The sequence below is a fragment of the Gigantopelta aegis genome, chromosome 15 (assembly GCF_016097555.1).
Source record: "Gigantopelta aegis isolate Gae_Host chromosome 15, Gae_host_genome, whole genome shotgun sequence".
Classification (NCBI taxonomy): Eukaryota; Metazoa; Mollusca; class Gastropoda; order Neomphalida; family Peltospiridae; genus Gigantopelta; species Gigantopelta aegis.
The window spans coordinates 6,375,023-6,394,846 of record NC_054713.1 but is presented as its reverse complement, the minus strand read 5'-3'; the positions used below and the strand labels follow the sequence as shown (position 1 = coordinate 6,394,846).

General features: G+C 39.5%; 1 protein-coding gene across 9 annotated transcripts in view; it reads left to right on the top strand.

Moving 5' to 3' along the window:
• Positions 1–19,824, top strand: part of LOC121389916 (multiple epidermal growth factor-like domains protein 6) — a 222,743-nt gene that overhangs the window by 129,181 nt on the left and 73,738 nt on the right. For 8 of the 9 annotated variants that reach the window (XM_041521581.1, XM_041521579.1, XM_041521578.1 and 5 more), the window contains exons 5-6: positions 12,564–12,686; positions 14,627–14,749. In XM_041521581.1, the coding sequence (XP_041377515.1) occupies positions 12,564–12,686; positions 14,627–14,749 (246 nt within the window). The remainder of the gene's footprint in view (positions 1–12,563; positions 12,687–14,626; positions 14,750–19,824) is intronic. The other variant, XM_041521583.1, reaches the window with a different exon arrangement.

Sequence of the window (19,824 nt, the reverse complement as noted above, 5' to 3'; positions counted from 1 at the left end):
CCAAAACCCAACTTTTGTTCTATTTACAAGAACGCACATTTAAACAAGAAATAATAAGACACTTATCTTTGTTGAATGCGTAGCAATAAACTGTACTACTCGTTGGTAAAATCAGTTGTGCACTTTCTAACTACGTGTATTAAAACATCCGCCAACGGCTTGATCAGGTTACAACTGCGGTAACGGCAAACCTGCTAGAGCCCGTGCGTATACTTAATCTTAGAGGGGGAGAAAAATCTAACTAAAAACCATAAACCGCAAACCTAAAAATAAACTCTCCCCTGCTGCAACATCTCACAAAACGATGTGTATTTATGAGAAAATGATCCCCGTCTTTCGATTGTAGTTTCGCTTTAAAGTCGGGAGGGGTACAAAACTAGAGCGTCGTCGTGGTTCAGTAAATCACCGCCGTAGTCAGCATTTTTAGAAAAGAAAGAAAGAAAGAAAAAAGAAAGAAAGAAAAAATCCCACAAATTTATTCTAAAAAAATCTGAGAGGCTGTGGTGAGGTTTATTTTGGAAGGCTCTTTGACACTGATAGATATTTCAGATGTTGTTAACCCTTTTCTTCCGATGTGACATGGGTGTGTGTTGTAACAGCGCGTTCATCAATATCTAATTAAGTTAAAACTGCACACTTTGTATCAGGTGTTAATTTTTCATCTGTCTTTCTGATTCTTCTCTGTCTGTGCTGTCTGTCTGTCTCGATATGTCTGTGAGTAACGTTGGGGCGTGAGTGAAGTTCAGTGTCCATCCACTCATCAATTCATTCTTCCATTCATCCATCCCTCCAAAAACCCATCCGTCGTATACATCCACTCATTAATTCCTTAAATATAAAATATCCATCCCATCCGTCCGTCCGTCCGTCCACCCACCGCCGACCACCCACCCACCCACCCCACGGGGGCCAGGGGCCATCCATCCGATCATCCGTTCCGTCCGTCCGTCCGTTTAACCGTCCGTCCGTCCGTCCGTCCGTCCACCCACCCACCACATGCCGAGCCCATCCATCCATTTGCGTCCGTCCGCCCGTCCCTCCGCCCGCCGGCCGTCCATCCATCCATCCATCCACGTATCCATCCACGTATTCATCCATCCAATGATCAGTACTGGAGAGTCGTTAAATTTCAGCACATATTTAAAAGTTACTAAAACATTGTAATGCAGGCCCGTAGAACATACATGTATATAAGTACGGATGCTTTAAAATGCATATCAGTGACATCGACTGACATAACAATCAACTGTACGTGTAATCGAACAGATCTTGAATCCCGAGACCGAGAGAGAAACACAGAGAGAGAGAGACAGAGAGACAGAGACAGAGAAACACACACACACACACACACACAGAGAGAGAGAGAGAGAGAGAGAGAGAGAGAGAGAGAGAGAGGAGAGAGAGAGAGAGAGAGAGAGAGAGAGAGAGAGAGAGAGAGAGAGAGAGAGATACAGAGAGAGAGAGAGAGAGAGAGAGAGAGAGAGAGAGAGAGAGAGAGAGAGAGTCTCTTCCAAAGAGAGTGTAAATTAGACATACTTCGAATGATCTTAATGCTTGTAGAGTCCAGTTCGGTGCCAACCGGTGATTCATTGTCGGAAAATAGTTCTTTCTAGTGTGATATATTGCCAACAGCTTTTCAAACAGCGAAATATCACTTAAACTCGATGAGTGATTGCTCGTACCTCATGGCGCTACTTTTCGTAGCGCAGTGACATGTTGTGTGTTACCAAATTCCAGCCAATTAGAGCTATTTACAAACCAGCGAGGCAAATCGAAGTAAAGTTGGAGAAATATAGAAAGAAGGTAGTGACGATTATACACACTCGCGGGGAACGAATATTAATTACCTGTAGCTTGTTTAGATAATTGAAAGTGAAAATACGGTGAAGTAGTTTATACCTGTGTTGTCGTTTTAAATAATTTTAGTTTTCATCTAACGTTTAATATCTGTATAAAAGTATTTACTTTTAAATTATGTATTTTGATTTAACCTAATCTGTTTTAATCTAACTTGGATTTTAACCTGATATCCCTTGATCTACCTGTTAACTTGAAACTACAACTAACACTGTCAACCTTTCTACAAACTACTGCTGAAATGGCAATTTATGGCATAAGGACTGGAATGAGTCTGTTCTAATTGGAATTGTAAAATCCATAGCCTTATTACTCCACCAAACCCCCCCCCCCCCCCCCACGTGTCTTGGACACATCTACCGGGCAATTTCGGAGATATACCCAAGACAGCCGTGCTTGAACCTTCAGTGGATGTAAGCACGAGTGAAATGGTTGATTGATTGGGACACGGGAAGAAAGGAGTAACGTGTACACGCACGTGGGGAACGAATACTAATTACCTGTGGCTTGTTTACGTAATCTGAAGTAAACATAATGTGAAATGGTCCTACTAAACACGCAAGATATTTTGCTTCATTTGTTTGAGGTACTGCATGCATTTGTCTTGTCATTACTGGCTGTAGCAGCATAATTATAGTCCAGTTTAGGAAATAGGTCTTCATTAAAAATTAATAAATATACAGAACTTCACATACGTTGTTTTCGCTTTCTATTTATTGCACGAGTTTATTTTGCGCAAGAATATATATCACGAGACAGCGTAGCGGTCGAGTGGTATGTTCTTTCGCAAAATAAACGAGTGCAATAAATAAGAAGCGAAAACAGCGTATGTGAAGTTCTGTATTTATTTATTACATACCTTCTTTTATGTTTTACAAAAACGGTTTTTAATTTAACGTCATAACAAAACTTTGTTAAATCTATGATCAAAACTCCTTTCATGGATTCATTTAACGTTAAGAATCATACTCTGCGGTAGCCTTGTGTAATGTCTCAAATATGACCCAAGTTAATAAAAGGCACTAACTGGAGTAAAAAGAAAAAGGGAATTCCCCATTTAAAAGTTCCGGTCCAGATTGCACATATGTGCGATACAGGATAAATTTATTACACGGTTTCAAAAGGCCTTTATCACTATAATAAGATTGAATAGGTATGTAATAAAACAATATATAGCTTTCTTTGTTGAAAGTGCTCGCCTGATATTTACAGCTAGGTTGAAGATTTTATTATTTAAGGGACGGAACGTAGCCCAGTGGTAAAGTGCTCGCCTGATGCGCGGTCGGTCTGTGATCAATCCCCGTCGGTGGCCTATTGGGCTATTTCTTGTTTCAGCCAGTACACCACGACTGGCATATAAAATGCCGTGGTATGTGCTATCCTGTCTGTGGGATGGTATATATCAAAGATATTTAAATAACAGGGTCGTTTGACATTATTAAATATTTTTATTGTTATTACTTAGTAACAATATTTGTAGACAAAGAAAGAAAGAAATGTTTTATTTGACGACGCACTCAGTACATTTTATTTACGGTTATATGGCGTCAGACATATGGTTAAGGACCACACAGATCTTGAGAGAGGAATCCCGCTGTCGCCACTTCATGGGCTACGCTTTTCGATTTGCAGCAAGGGATCTTTTATATGCACCATCCCACAGACAGGTTAGCACATACCACGGCCTTTGATATACCAGTCGTGGTATACTAGCTGGGACGAGAAATAGCCCAATGGGCCCACCGACGGGGATCGATCCCAGACAGGCATGTGCCCCCACCCCACCCCCCACTTTTCAGATATTTTGCTTTATATTTGCTTTATAATAGTGTAAAAGTGTGTAAATATAAAAATGTGTCCCCCACTTTTTTGCAACTTCCTACGCCACTGACCTTTTTTCATTTTTTTTTTCATAAAATTTACTCTGCGACTGTATGTTCAAAAAGTGGTAGTCAATTATTTCTTTGTGATATGCTATCATTTCACATTATTTATTGTGAGGCAATATTTGCATTGAAATCAAAGAAGAATTAATGATGGTGTGTAAACTTAAATATACTGGGACACAGATAACCTCTGTTGGGGGTGAAGCGGAATTGGCGGAAAGGGTGACTTTGGTACTAATCAGATCACACGGCTGAACCTGTGTTTGAAACATTTCCCAGGAATGCCGGATGATGAGCTCACAGATGTGCATGGACCTTCGGCTGATGTGAGCACGTATCAAATGATTCGTTGAATGGCACATACAGACGCGCGTGAGAGAAAGAGAGAGAGAGAGAGAGAGAGAGAGAGAGAGAGAGAGAGAGAGAGAGAGAGAGAGAGAGAGAGAGAGAGAGAGAGAGAGAGAGAGAGAGAGCAACATAGAGCAATAGAAAGATGGATGGAGAGATATGGTTAGACAGACAGACAGACAGACATTCATTTATACAGACAGACATACATACATTTATAGAGACAGAGAGAGGCAGACATACATACATACATTTATACAGACAGACATACATACATTTACAGAGACAGACAGAGATGCAGACAGATAGACATACATTTATACAGACGGACATACATACATTTATACAGACAGACAGAGAGGCAGACAGACAGACAGACATACATTTATACAGACATATATATACATACATACATTTATACAGACAGGCAGACAGACAGACAGACAGACGGAGAGACAGAAAGAGGCTGGCGAGGTTGGTGACACTGGTATGTGTAACACCCGTCTCTCGACTCTTCCATGAGTCACCTCCTGGAACCAATCTGCATTCAAAGAGCTTGAGTCACGGCTACTTCACTCCACTTGAAGCTGCTTTCTGAGTGCCAAACATTCGATACGCTTTTTAGTGAACCGAAACAAAAATATAACCTGTGAAATAAAAAAAAACACCACAAAATAAAACACGAACGCAACGTGGAAAAAGCCACATATTTTCAACAGTATTTGTCCATGTTTACCATAGGAAGCATTATAGTTGGACGCATGAGTTAAAGCTAGTTAAAAGTTCGTTTTGTTTATGGAAAACACTAGAGCCATATATTTGTTAATCATAGAGTTGAAACATATATATTTTTTTAATAATTCTAACATAAGTCTTCAGGGGAAACATTTCTCCATCAGCAATCAATCTTTTGTATGCACTTTCCCACATACAAGATAGCACATACCAAGTGTGATATACCAGTCGTGTGACAATGGATGCGACAGGGAAAAAAAATAAAAAATTAGGCAATGGGTCCACCAAAGCGGTTTGATCCTACAACCCACGCATATCAGGCCAACGCTCTACCCACTGAGCTAAATCGGCCCCTCTACCATCCCTTTCCCTTGCGCATGAGGTGTGTGTGTTTGGGGGGGGGGGGGGGGACGTAGCTCAGTGGTACAACGCTCACCTGATGCGCGATCGATCTAGGATCAATTCCCGTCGGTGGGCTTATTGGGTTATTTCTCTTTCCAGCCAGTGCTCCACAACTGGCATGTATTATGCTGTCTGTGGGATGGTGCATATGAAAGATCCCTTGCTGCTAATCGAAAAGAGTAGCCCATGAAGTGGCGACAGCGGGTTTCCTCTATCAATATCTGTGCGGTCCTACACCATATGTCCGACGTCCTATAACCGTAAATAAAATGTGTTGAGTGCGTCGTTAATAAAACATTTCCTTCCTTCCTCTGCACATGGCACAACTGACAAGTTAAATTCATGCGGACAAAATTCTTTCTGTTAGAGAGGAGACCCGCTAAAAAAATTCCATTAGTGGCAAGTGATATTTTATATGCACCATCCCATAGACAGAATATCATATTCCACGGCCTTTTGTTATATACCAGTCGTGGCGCACTGTCTAGAACGAGAAATAGCCCAATGGGTTCCACCGACGGAGACCACTCTATATAAGTTCTGCGCAATCTCTGCCTAACAAATGGTAGTCAAAGATTCCCGCTCTAATACAACAACAATCCTTGATTTAAGAAACATTCCACATATTAATCACTAATACGCACACTACAGGAATAAACCCGACAGCTCCCTCTTTCAATAATGTTCCGGTAAATACGTAGTTGATGACGGGTTTCATATTAGTGATTAATATTTAATTTTTTATAATATAAATCGAGAAACTCGAAAATGATCGATGTAAAGCAATTTAACATCAAACATAGGATTGTGGGATAGGTCGAAAGGAAATGTTTTATTTAATGACGCACTCAACACATTTTATTTACGGTTATATGGCGTCAGACATATGGTTAAGGACAACACAGATATAGAGAGAGGAAACCCGCTGTCGCCACTTCATGGGCTACTCTTTCGATTAGCAGCAAGGGATCTTTTATGCACCATCCCGCTAACAGGGTAGTACATACCACGACCTTTGATATGCCAGTCGTGGTGCACTGGCTGGAACGAGAAATAGCCCAATGGGCCCACCGACGGAGATCGATCCCAGACCGACCGCGCATCAAGTGAACGCTTTACCACTCGCTATGTCCCGCCCACTAACTTTATCGTCAGAGTACTCGAGCTATACTAGTTGAACAGTAGCTGCTTTGTCGAAAATATCTTATATTGAGAATGCTAACTAAGGCCGTATTTGTGATAGTTATCTGTTAGTGGGAGGGGTCGGTGTCTTGACCCTATATCTTACTGCGCTGATCTCTAATCTCCGGACATGATCCGATACTGTAACGCGAACCCAGCACCTATTAGCCGCAAATCCGACAGCTTAACCACATAACCATCGATACCAAGGGTACGTTCAGTCAGCCGTTTATCGCCGACGCTTGCCAGGACTGGGTCTAATTCACATAACTCTCGCAATTTTACGATCTTGTTTTGTTTGTTTAACGACACCACTAGAGCACATTGATTTATTAATCATCGGCTATTGGATGTCAAACATTTGGTAATTTTCGACATATAGTCTTAGAGAGGAAACCCGCAACATGTTTCCATTAGTAGCAAGGGGTATTTCATATGCACCATCCCACAGACAGGATAGCACATACTGAAGCCTTTGGTATACCAGTCGTGGTGCACTGGCTGGGGCGATACATAGTCTTTGTAGTGCAATGCAAAACTACTTGTTAAAGATGACGCGATGTCGTCTAATAGACCTTTGTGAATCAGGACCCTGGGCCCGTATTTTCGGAGCTATCTTAGCTCTACGATGTCGTAAAATCCATCGCAGGCTATGACATCACTATGTCATGTGCCTACGATGGTTATGCGATATCGTAGAGCTAAAATAGCTTCGAAAATCTGTAGCCAGTATTTTACGCTACACATTTTACGAAAAACGGACGGCTGAACGTAAGCCAATGTTCCTTACCTCCAACCGGAGGGGACTATACATTTTGCTTCCCTGTCTCTGTCGGACTGACTGTCCGTTCGCCCGTATGTCTCTCTGTCCGTCTGTCCCATGTTTAGTTTTCCCGACATATTCTTAACAGTGCACCCAGATAGTGAACTAAACTTTTGTGTAATACTTTATCTAATAGAACTTTATCAAACACACGTTTGAATTTAATAAGAACTGGCCCATTTGTAATAGGGTTATGACCCTTGAACTTTCTCGTCCCAGCCAGTGCACCACGACTGGTATACCAACGGCCGTGGTATGTGCTATTCCGTCTGTGGGATGGTACCTATAAAAGATCCCTTGCTACTACTAAAAAAATATAGCGGGTTTCCTCTCTAAGACTATATTTCAAAATTACCAAACGTTTGATATCCAATAGCCAATGTGCTTTAGTGTTGTCGTTAAACAAAACCAATTTTAATTTTAACTTTCTGTTGGGTTCGTTAGAGGACATGTATTGTGTATTTCTTTAGCAGTACATTCTAAATGCAAGCATTCTTTTAAGACCTTGTAAATCTCATCTAGTCCATTGAGAGACAACTAAATATATCTGCCAGTTTGTTTTACAACTGCGGCAGACGCATCAATAAGGGATGACAGACTACCTTGTGCCTCTGTGAGACGTTACACTCGCAAATCATATCCCATTTCCCTGCAACCGCAATAAATTCCCAGTCGCAGTGTGCATTGTTGTGACTTTTTCAACAGGTGAAAATAAACAAGGGCTTCGTTTGAGATATATGCACGCAGTTACAACCGCATAATTTATCATCGTCTATTATAATCCAGTCGCAGACGTAGTCGTAACCAGGGGTGGCGGAGTTACCCCCATCATTGGCGTAGCCATGTTTTTATTATTTATTAGGAGCCCACCCAAATGGGGAAGTGTGTGGGTGTGGGTGGTGCAATCACTCTTTGATACGAGATATGGGGCGAATGGGGGGGGGGGGGGGGGGGGGGGGGGGGCGGGGAGTATAAAAAGTGGTGAGGAAAACATTACATTGCGTAATTTAAAACCTTGATAACAAATACTGCTCAGACTGCTCGTTAGACCTGCTATGGACGGAAATTATTTTTAAAGAGATGCAAAAAAAAAAAAAAAAAAAAAAAAAAAAAAAAAAAACAAAATTTAAAGAAAGAAATAAAGAAAAACGAGAGGGGGGTGGGGGCGGGGGGTATAAAAAGTGGTGAGGAAAACGATGTGTGATTGAGTGAGTCCTTGGTCACCCATCTGGAAAATGGGATAAAGTGTTATATTTAGTTTTTCACACCCCTGTTTTCTTAAGTTGGAGAAGACAGTGGTTAATCTTCTCTGATTCATTTTGATTGCCACCCCTCCCGTTATTTTAGGCTTCGTCTTCTTCTAAAACTTGTGTTCGTGCTTATATTCAATTAAGGTTCAAGCACACTGTCCTGTGCACACACACCTCAGCTTTCTGGTCTGTCTGTCTAGGACAGTGGGTTAGTGATTAGTGGTTAGTGAGAGATAGATAAGAGAGTGTAATGGTTTTACACCTACCCACTGAGTCGTTAAAACTCGCTCTGGGTGGGAGCCAGTACCGAGATACGAATCCAGTACCTACCAGCCTTAGGTTCGATGGCTTAACCATCACACCACAGACACCGGTGATTGTAGGCTTGATACGGCCCTTGCGGAATGATGTTTTATGAGGTTACCATCTTTTCTTAAACCAAGCTGTCTGTTATATACAGCGACCTTTTTGTCTCATTCAGTGATATATTATAACGGTTAAATAACCTACCACAGGCATGGAAAGCCTTTTCTTTTCCACACTCCGTCGTAATGTATTACGTATTTCATAACAAAAGAAAAACCATAAAATACCCACGTGCGGAAGATTGATTGATTGATTTTTTACGCATTCAGTCACAATTCGTTAAAAGTACATTGCGTAATTTAAAACCTTGATAACAAATACTGCTCAGACTGCTCGTTAGACCTGCTATGGACGGAAATTATTTTTAAAGAGATGCAAAAAAAAAAAAAAAAAAAAAAAAAAAAAAAAAAAATTAAAAAAGAAAGAAAGAAAAACGAGAGGTAAAAGAAACAACTCCCTCCCTCCAGCAAACCCAACACACAACCGTATCTAGTTGTTTAATAAATTAAATGTCACGATCCTTTTGTTGTTGGTTAATTCATTTTCGATTACACAGATTGACCACGAATTCGCAAGATTCTTGCCAAAATCGGGAATCCTAAGACGACAGATAACACTGTTTACTTAAGGAAGACAGACAGACATACAGATAGTCTATTAAATTCTCACATCATTACTGAATGAATGAATGAATGTTTAACGACACCACATCACGAAAAATACACCGGCTATTGGGTGTCAAACTATGGTAAATGAAAAAAAAAACCCCACACCTCATTACAACAGAATAAATTTTAGCATATAAATACAAGCAATATAAATTATAAAATTGTAATGAGCCGTTATATACGGAGTTAAGTGAGACTATTCGCTAAATATATCTAAAAGACAAATAAAGTAAACAACCCAATATAGTTAAAACAAGGGCAGCACAAGTAAAACAATAAGATATATATAGTTAAAATAAGGCTATAATGTTATCACTGTATAACTTATGCCTACAGCATATTTGTCGATTATTATGTCGAGACCTAAAAGCGCTATCTCAAATTTGCATCATGGAGGCTTTCACTCAAAATTATTTATTAAGTTTTGCATTGAAATAAAAAGATTACACATAAAACTATAATACTATTATGTCCATACAAAGAACGAAATAATTTAATTTACTGCCAGAAAATAAAATTAATGACGAATATTTAGAGAATGCGACTGGCGGAAATTGGCGCATATATACTGTCTTGTCTATGGGGAAGTGCATATAAAAGGGCCCTTGCTGCTGCTTGGGGGGGGGGGGGGCTATTGGTAGATGGAAGGAAGGAAATGTTTTATTTAACGATGCACTCAACACATTTTATTTACGGTTATATGGCGTCGGATATTGGTAGAATGCGTTGTGGCAATAATTATTTTAAAATATTGTGTTTAAAACCAAATAGCCGTTCTTATTAAACTATGCTGAGATGTTAAACAAACATTCCTTTCCTTTGATGATGATGATGATGATAGCTAGTTTAACGTGCCCATATACCACTAGGGTTTCGAACACGCCCATCCCGAGTCCGACCTCCGATAAGATCGCTGGCCTGACTCGGGATGGAGGGGGGGGGGGGGGTGAAAATGGGCAGAATTTTGAAAATAGCAATTAGTAAAACAAATTTAATAGAATAAATAAAAAAAATAAAAAGGTTACAAGCCAAAAATAAAAAGAATTGACTGCTCGGCCGAATATTTACATAATTTGGAGCATTTTAGAAGGACAGTCCAAAATTAAATAAGAGAAAGAAGAGAGGATCGGACTATTTAATAATAATTAAAAAAAGAAGTAATGTCGACATAAAATTTTGAACACAGATCTAAAAGTTTAAAGTCCGATCGATATGTCCGCGCGAGTGGCCTCGTTAAGGCCGTTTGGATGCACAGCTTAAAGGGACGAGATGGGTTGCATCCCGTCAAAAAAAACCCCTAGATTGACAGTCCATAGACGTTGAAGGTGTAGTGCTGTGCTGAAATACAGATCTTGAGAAGCCGGATCCGTCTGAACGAAAGAGAGTATCAGACTAGAGTATAGTCCAGTCGTCATGGGTTGGTATAGTGGTGCGGACGGGCCCGACTCCGGAGGATACGAGATGGTATCACTATAAAGCAAGGTAAAGTCTAGAAAAAGAGTAGTAGGGGCCGACCCCGCTTCCTATTTCTTCTTAGAGTGGGGCGGTCAATCTTCCAGTGCTGCTAGGACAGGCTAGGACATGTAGAGACTAAACGCGAACAACCGTGGCGTTCTGCAGAATGGCCGTCATACGAGTCACGAAAAGAACAAGTCGACAGTCAGACGGAGAAATGACGTGGAGGCGAGGAATCTCGCTAAAAAAGAATCCAACCTGGTGGTGTAGGCTGTTGAAACAAGAAGCGTTCCAGCGTTCAATCAGTTCCAATGGCCGCATACATCCCAGCAGAAAACTTCATTTCGCTGACAAAAACAACGAAATGAAGGACCCCCATGTCGAGCACACGAAAGCACGTGCAGTGTGCACAAGCGAAACAAACACGTCTTACCGCGTGGAGCTCCAGACTGGGAATGTCCTTTCCTTTAATACATGAATACGACAATATCGGGGGTTGTCGGAGAAGCCGGGCAGCTGTCGGACAATATCAGGATTTATCGGAAAAGCCCGGCAGCTAGCTGCCTTCAATATCGGGGACAGCTGTCGGGCAATATCGGAGTTTATCGGAGAAGCCCGGCATCTGTAGGATAATATCGGTATTTCTCGGAGAATCCAGGCAGCTGTCGGAGAATATCGGGAGCTGTCTGACAATGACAATATCTGGCAGTGACAATAGCGAGATCTCGAACGCTCGCGACTTATTTGACTGCTACAGTCGTCTTCTATCATATCACATCCATCTAACGCTAGGAGCAAAAAAAAAAAAGCACAAAAACCCCAAACAAAAAACCCAACAACAAAAAAAACAAAAAAACAAAAAAGAAACAGTCTGGCGAGCGACGCGATGTCTCGCCCTCCTTAATGCTAAGATCAGACTTCCAAACTGTGACAACAGAGTTGGCCAACTGGCCGATTTCACGACTTCTACGATTGTCCAGAAGCTAGCCTAAACAGTCTTACAACTCGATTCTCGTCGTATACAACTCCTACGACCGATTAGTTGCTAATCTGACTTCACCCATCGTAAACCGGCCTCGGTGGCGTCGTGGTTAGGCCATCGGTCTACAGGCTAGTAGGTACTGGGTTCGGATCCCATTCGAGGCATGGTATTTTTAATCCAGATACCGACTCCAAACACTGAGTGAGTGCTCAGCAAGGCTCAATGGGTAGGTGTAAACCACTTGCACCGACCAGTGATCCATAACTGGTTCAACAAAGGCCATGGTTTGTGCTATCCTGCCTGTGGGAAGCGCAAATAAAAGATCCCTTGCTGCTAATCGGAAAGAATAGCCCATGTAGTGGCGACAACGGGTTTCCTCTCAAAATCTGTCTGGTCCTTAACCATATGTCTGACGCCATATAACTGTAAATAAAATGTGTTGAGTGCGTCGTTAAATAAAACATTTCTTTCTTTCACCCATCGTAAGTGGAGAGTTGGAAAAATTTGCAACGCAACCGTCGAGTTGACCAACTCCGTCGTGACAGTTGATAGTCTAAGCCTAGCATAACATGCATCAGATCACTAATGTGTCTTCCTTTATTATTTCAGACGTCAACGAATGCGGAATAAAAAATGGCGGATGCGAACGGGAATGCTGCAATACCATTGGATCCTTCTATTGCAAGTGCCCTCAAGGTTTTGAACTTTCCGAGGACAAGAAGAGATGTGTTGGTGAGTAAAAGACGTCACTGGGAATTTAGCTATATGTAAGACAGTGAGTACAGAATGGCAGCCATATTGAAAGAAGTACCACTTCCGCATGTCCCAGTAGCGTAGGGTCATGCATTGGCTAAACGTCCGCTTGGTGCCTTCAGAAGTATCCGTAGTTCCCTGCTTCCGGTTACAACCAACACTCCACAACGGGTTTCGTATGTTAAAGGGACTGTCCTCAGTTTGCTGTCTTGTAAGATGATTCCGACAAATACAATTTTGTAACGAGTATTATTAGATATTAAATATATTTTCCTGTTTAAAATACTAATGTCTTCATATACCAAAAGGTGTCTCTGGTCGTCCTAATGTTTGTAAATAGCCTAAATTGGATTTCGTAACCCAATAACTTGGCAAGGACGAAAAAAGAAATATTAGGAAATAAAATGAAATTTGAAAACCCCCCAAAACCCCCAAACAAAATGACGATCAGAAACACATTTAATATACAGCCACTGATATTGTATGCAGAAAAGTATATTTGATACTCAACTACAATCGTTAAAAGACATCTGTTAGTTGACATCATCTTCCATCTGCGCCCATGACACACGTGCGCTACAACTACTTGCTCTGAATGTGCACGTAAAACTCTTTGATCTGATCTGATCTGATCTGATCTGATCTGATCTGACCTGACCTGACCTGACCTGACATGACCTGACATCATCTTAACAATTGCAGCAAACTCGGGAAAGTCTCTTTAACTTTTGTGGTATGTGTTCTCAGTGTTGAAAAGGAAGTTGGAGATACTAAGGATCCAGTGCTGCTAATCTAAAACAGTAGCCCATTAAGAATACAATACTTTAATGTAAAACAGTGGGCTATTAGGCGGATGCGGGTGTTAAATTATATATTACTCTCTCGACCATTTGTCATAGTTAGTATTATTGGCAGTAATTAGCTGTTAATGGACAATTTGTTAGACAAGCATCGCATGCTTTGCCTTTCGCCATGGCACTTACTATGAAAGTCTAGAGCGGGTGATTATAATTGATATAATATATTTTATGTACACTATATCAAGTAAGCTATCTAGGCTTATCGTACAGTCAAACCCGCTATATACAAGACACATTGTATAAAAACCACATGTCTAGAATTGGCGCATTAGTCTGATGCACATAGATCCTGATATTGCATTGTAAAGATGATTCAGGAATCTACATAAAGCTCAATTAAACTAGGTGCCATGATGTATTTAAAATATTTTGGGTTGCCTAAATATACTGGTTTGACTGTATAATGCTTGAGAAGACTATTGCATGTGGTGGTTACGGGTTTCCTTTCTACTTTTGTAGTTTACCACTTATATACTGAGATCCAGAGCAGAGCACGGAAAACTCCATTATGGATGCACAATAAATGTACCCCAAGACCCTAATACTAGGTATAATACTCAAACTAACCATACCCTGTGGGAAATAAAAAAACCCAACCCAAGACCCTAAAACTAATTATACTACTTAAACTAACCATACCCTGTGGGAAATTAAAAACACCCCAAGACTCTAAAACTAATTATACTACTTTAAACTAACCATACCCTGTGGGAAATAAAAAACCCCAACCCAAGACCCTAAAACTAATTATACTACTTAAACTAACCATACCCTGTGGGGAAAAAAAACAAAAAACCCAAGACCCTAAAACTAATTATACTACTAAAACTAACCATGCCCTGTAGGAAATACCCCCCCCCCCCCCAAAAAAAAAAAAAAAAAAATATATCCCAAGACCCTGAAACTAATTATACTACTCAAACTAACCATACCCTGTGGAAAAAACCCACCCTAGACCCTAAAACTGTTATTATTGAGACTACTCAAAACAAATTAAATTAAGCAAAAATCGCAAAGAATATATTAGTTTATTTTTGTTTGTGAAAATTTATTTTCTAGACAAAGACGAATGTTTAATTCACAATGGCGGGTGTCAGCACAAATGTCTGAACACGTACGGAGGGTTTAGCTGCGAGTGTCCCAAAGGTCATAGGTTACACGCGGACGGACGCACGTGCATTCGTAAGTTGTCTGTGCATGCGTGCCTGCCTCATTATAATACTTGACATTCATTACATATCCATCTTATTTCCACCTTACTGCTTTATTTCACACATGATCATTGTTGATGCGTGCTTTCAAGGCAGTTCAAGAACATTTTCATTTTAAACATACAAAAAAACCCAAACGTTATCCGACACTTCACGCTGTTAGCTACATGTACAGATATGGGGCACTATGTTTTTTTTTTTTTGTTTTTTTTTTGTTTACCACCAGAGGTCGCGTTACATAAAACAATCGTAGTGCAAAAAAAAGAAAAAAAAATCCTAAATAGGTTCCACGGCGCAATTAAAATTTACTGTCATCTTAGATAAAAATGGATGTTTGCAAGAAGTGTGAAACACATTCGAGACGTTTCAAAAATAATTGGTAACCATGGAATCCTTTATCTTCTGGTACAGATATTATTTGCGAAAGAGACGTCTGCGAGCATGTTGCTTTCTGAACGGTTCTGAACCTCACGTGCGCCAACCGTAACACCGAACAGACGTCATTGCCATCTTCTATAACTACAGTAACTATTGTTTCATGGTATAAAACAGGGATAAGAATTGAGATCTTTGCACTTTTAGAATATTGACTGTTTCTAGGAATGGTTAAATTGTAGTTAGAAGTGAACATAAATAGGGGGTAGGGGTATCTATAGTCCGTCCCAACCACATACAAAAATGTTTAATGTTGTAAATAACTTCAGTTTTGTTTGACGTAACAAGAAAAGTAAAAGTGTTTTGGAAATAACAATTTTTTAAAACTATTTTTTGTGTTCAATTTAAAAACCCAGTCGGCTCAGAAATAAATAACGTCTAGTAAAATCCATTGCATGAAAAAAGGCGTTCCCTGTGGGACGGACTATAATTATTTATTTATTAATTTATGAGGTGAATTTGCAGCACAATGCTGTATAACTATTTCCTGATAACACCAACGTGTCTAGAGTCATACAGATACAATGAAATATAATCTAATTATGTGACTCTATTTAAACATAAACTGTTAATTTTGTCCAGAGATATTTGTCATATATTGTCCCCAGATATTTGCCATATATTGTCCCCAGATATTTTGTCATATAATGTTCCCAGATATTTGTCATATATTGTTCCCAGATATTTGTCATATACTGTTCCCAGATATTTGTCATATATTGTTCCGATATATTTAAATATATCAATGCATTTAAATATATCGCTACATAGATCTGCTTATTATCTACATTTCACTGACTATAAAGCTAAAAGTAAACGTTGCCTTACCATGAATTGTTCAACAGTTTCGGGCGCCAAATGTATGAACCTTATGACAAAATGATAACAGCAATTACTAACAGAAAGCTTCTTTTATCATCTAAATTCAAGGATATTCATTGAAATAGTACAATGTTTTCTATCGTAGCCGAAGTTGCGTATTTTTTGGTTATACGAATATATCGCTACAAACTGTTTTCCCTTAATTGTTCATTTATTTCAGATGCGTAAATGTTGCTCCTAAAATCACAGACTGGTTCGCGAGCAATACAAACAAAAACTGAATCCATACATGTTCATTTAAGCCTGTTCAATAACCTCAAAGTATTTAGCTCTGCTTGACCCCGAATGACGTCATGTGTCTTTGTTTATTATGTCTCCAGCGTCTTTCAAGCTGTTGACAGTCTGCCTTTTAGAACTACTAGCGTTTGTGTATGCATCCAATCTGATTGAAATCACAGGCATGTTCAGGAAGCCAAGCGCTCGTGAGCGCTAGCGGTTTTTGCTAGACTGTCTATTGATCCTAATGTTAGATTAATGTTTTAGGATCGAATAGGATGAACACCAGTCTAATTGTTCGCGAACGCTCGCTCTCCTGAACATGCCCCATATTGTACTGCCTAATCCCGCACTGGAGATCTGCATTAGAAGGTTTAACAAAAAACAACAACAACAACAACGCCATGTCGTGTCCAGGGCCCATGGTTCCAGACTCAGCATTTTCTTCAGATTTCCACTATATGCTACATATAACTCCATAACACTAGCATAGCCAGGATTACATATTGGTGGGTCACCCACATTAAGACTTCACTATATGCTACATATAACTCCATAACACTAGCATAGCCAGGATTACATATTGATGGGTCACCCACATTAAGACTTCACTATATGCTACATATAACTCCATAACACTAGCATAGCCAGGATTACATATTGGTGGGTCACCCACATTAAGACTTCACTATATGCTACATATAACTCCATAACACTAGCATAGCCAGGATTACATATTGGTGGGTCACCCACATTAAGACTTCACTATATGCTACATATAACTCCATAACACTAGCATAGCCAGGATTACATATTGGTGGGTCACCCACATTAAGACTTCACTATATGCTACATATAACTCCATAACACTAGCATAGCCAGGATTACATATTGGTGGGTCACCCACATTAAGACTTCACTATATGCTACATATAACTCCATAACACTAGCATAGCTAGCTAGCTCGATGCTTCGCTGAAAACGTACCAGTAAGATTTGTAGCTGTTAAAAGGATATGAGGAAAGACAAATAATACATTGAACTGATTTTGTATAATTGGATGGGCAATAAATAGCCCCCCAAGTTGTTAACTAAAAAATTGTATAGCAGGTGGTAGGTAAGGCAACAATCAGTTTGAATACGTTCAGATTTGGATCTATTTTAGGTTTTATTAGCAGAGGGTAGGGTGACCTTCAGTCATCGCAAGCAATCATTGAAAACGTGTTTAGTCTCTGTCTGATTTATGCCAAAGGTGTTTTGATTGGTGAAATGAAAAAAAAAATTAAAACGAAAAAAAAGACCCGAAATAAAAACAACAACCGAAAAACCCACAAAAACAACAACAATTAAAATTAAAAAAAACAGAAAAAAGAAAAAAGAAAAGAAAATTCAACAACCCCCCAACTCCCCAAAATATCCCCCCCCCCAAAAAAAACCCACACAACAACAACAAACAAAAAACAACCCCAGCAAAAAAAAAAAAAAAAAAAAATCAAAAAAAAAATCCAACAAAACAAAAACAACAAGAAACAAAAACAACCCCCAATAACCCCCCCCCAAGAAAAAACAACAACAGCAAATAAAACAACCATAACACCTGGACACTGACTATGGGTAACAGAAACATGTATTATGCCCAAGACAGAATGGCAGTACAGTGAGATTTCAGTCGGGTTGGTATATGCAACGACACGCTTGTTGCAGTGCTTTGTCATTAAGTATCACACTCGACGTCATCGGACTAGTTGTATCATTATCATCAGAAGAAACCATTTTTTCACAGGTGTGCAAAGCAAAAATATCTCCGGTAATTATATGGTATGCCAATCATATTACACAGTGAAACAGTGACTGTAGATAAAGGTAAAGTGAATAAGCATTTGTAGATAAACATGTGTATGGACTAATTTTTAAATGCAATTACATTTTAGGATACATAAAATATAGACTAAAAATAATTATTTTTGATTAAAAAAGTATCGAAATATCGATAATAATAATAATAATAATAATAATAATAATAACAATAATAATAATTTAATAATGATGATGATAATGATGATGATGACGACAATGATGATGACTATAATAGTGATGACGATGGTGATGATGATGATAATAATAATGATGATGATGATGACGATGATGATTATGACGATAATATCAATGATGATGGTAATGATGGTGATGATGATAATAATAATAATAGTAATAGTAATAATAATCTTAAAAAAAACACAAAAAAACCAAAAAACAAATTGGTAATAACAAACTCTAGATTTATGACAACAGTAGTAACTACAATAATGCTAATAATGACCATGTTGGAAATATCGATGACAGTGATGATGACTGTGAAGGTGATGTTCTAAACAAAAATCATTTAAATCATCTTATAATTTATATATAAGCTTAAAATGTTTTACAAACATACATAATTATTCTAAATACATTAAAATTTAATTAACTCACCTAATGTACATGTCATAAATGTGCCATACTAGCAGGACGATAATCGTGCCAAAAGAAATATATTTTATAAAAAATTATTTAGAAGTAAATAATTGGCTAACCAGAAGCGTATCGGATAAGGCGGTGGGAGGGAGATTGCCATGCAACGTAAGGGTGTCTATCCCCCCTTCCCCCCTTCATTTTTCTTTTTACAGGCATAACTTGGAGATTTGTAAAATGTTTTCGACAAGGCCTGTAAAAAATAAATATGTTGTAGTTATATATGAACATATTTTGTTTATCAGAAAACCCCGCCCTGTCAGCGCTAATAAGTACCGTACCCCATACCCTGGAGTAAATAAGTGCAGTTAATCGAGATTTCGTTGCAGCCACATTTTCGTGTCTCATAATTTAACTCCCCCAGTCAGTTGGTAAAGACGTTCGGGGTGTCATATTGCAGTACTCGTCTTTGCCACGCATTTCCCGACATTCCGTGGTTTGTGAACCTGGGAAATAGTCACAGGCGACGGAAGCGTGAAGCAGTCGGGCTGGAGACAATGGTTTTACCAACTCTGAAGCTGAGGTAGCCAGAGTATACGTTGCCGACTCTTCTCTTCCCGGGGTGGGACGTAACCCAGTGGTAAAGCGTTCGCTTGATGCGCGGTTGGTTTGGGATCGATCCCCGTCAGTGGGCCCATTGAGTTATTTCTCGCTCTAGCCAGTGCACCAAGACTGGTACATCAAAAGCCGTGGTATGTGCTATCCTGTCTATGGGATGGTGCATATAAAAGATACCTTGCTGCTAATCGAAAAGAGTAGCCCATGAAGTGGCGACAGCGAGTTTCCTCTCTCAATATCTGTGTGGTCCTTAACCATATGTCCGACGCCATATAACCGTAAATAAAATGTGTTGAGTGCGTCGTTAAATAAAGCATTTCCTTTGTTCCTGAAGCTGAAGTAGCCTGAATATATGTTGCCAACTCCACCGACCTCGGTGGCGTCGTGGTTAAGCCATCTGACATATTGCTGGTAGGTACAGGGTTCACTTCCCGGTACCGGCTC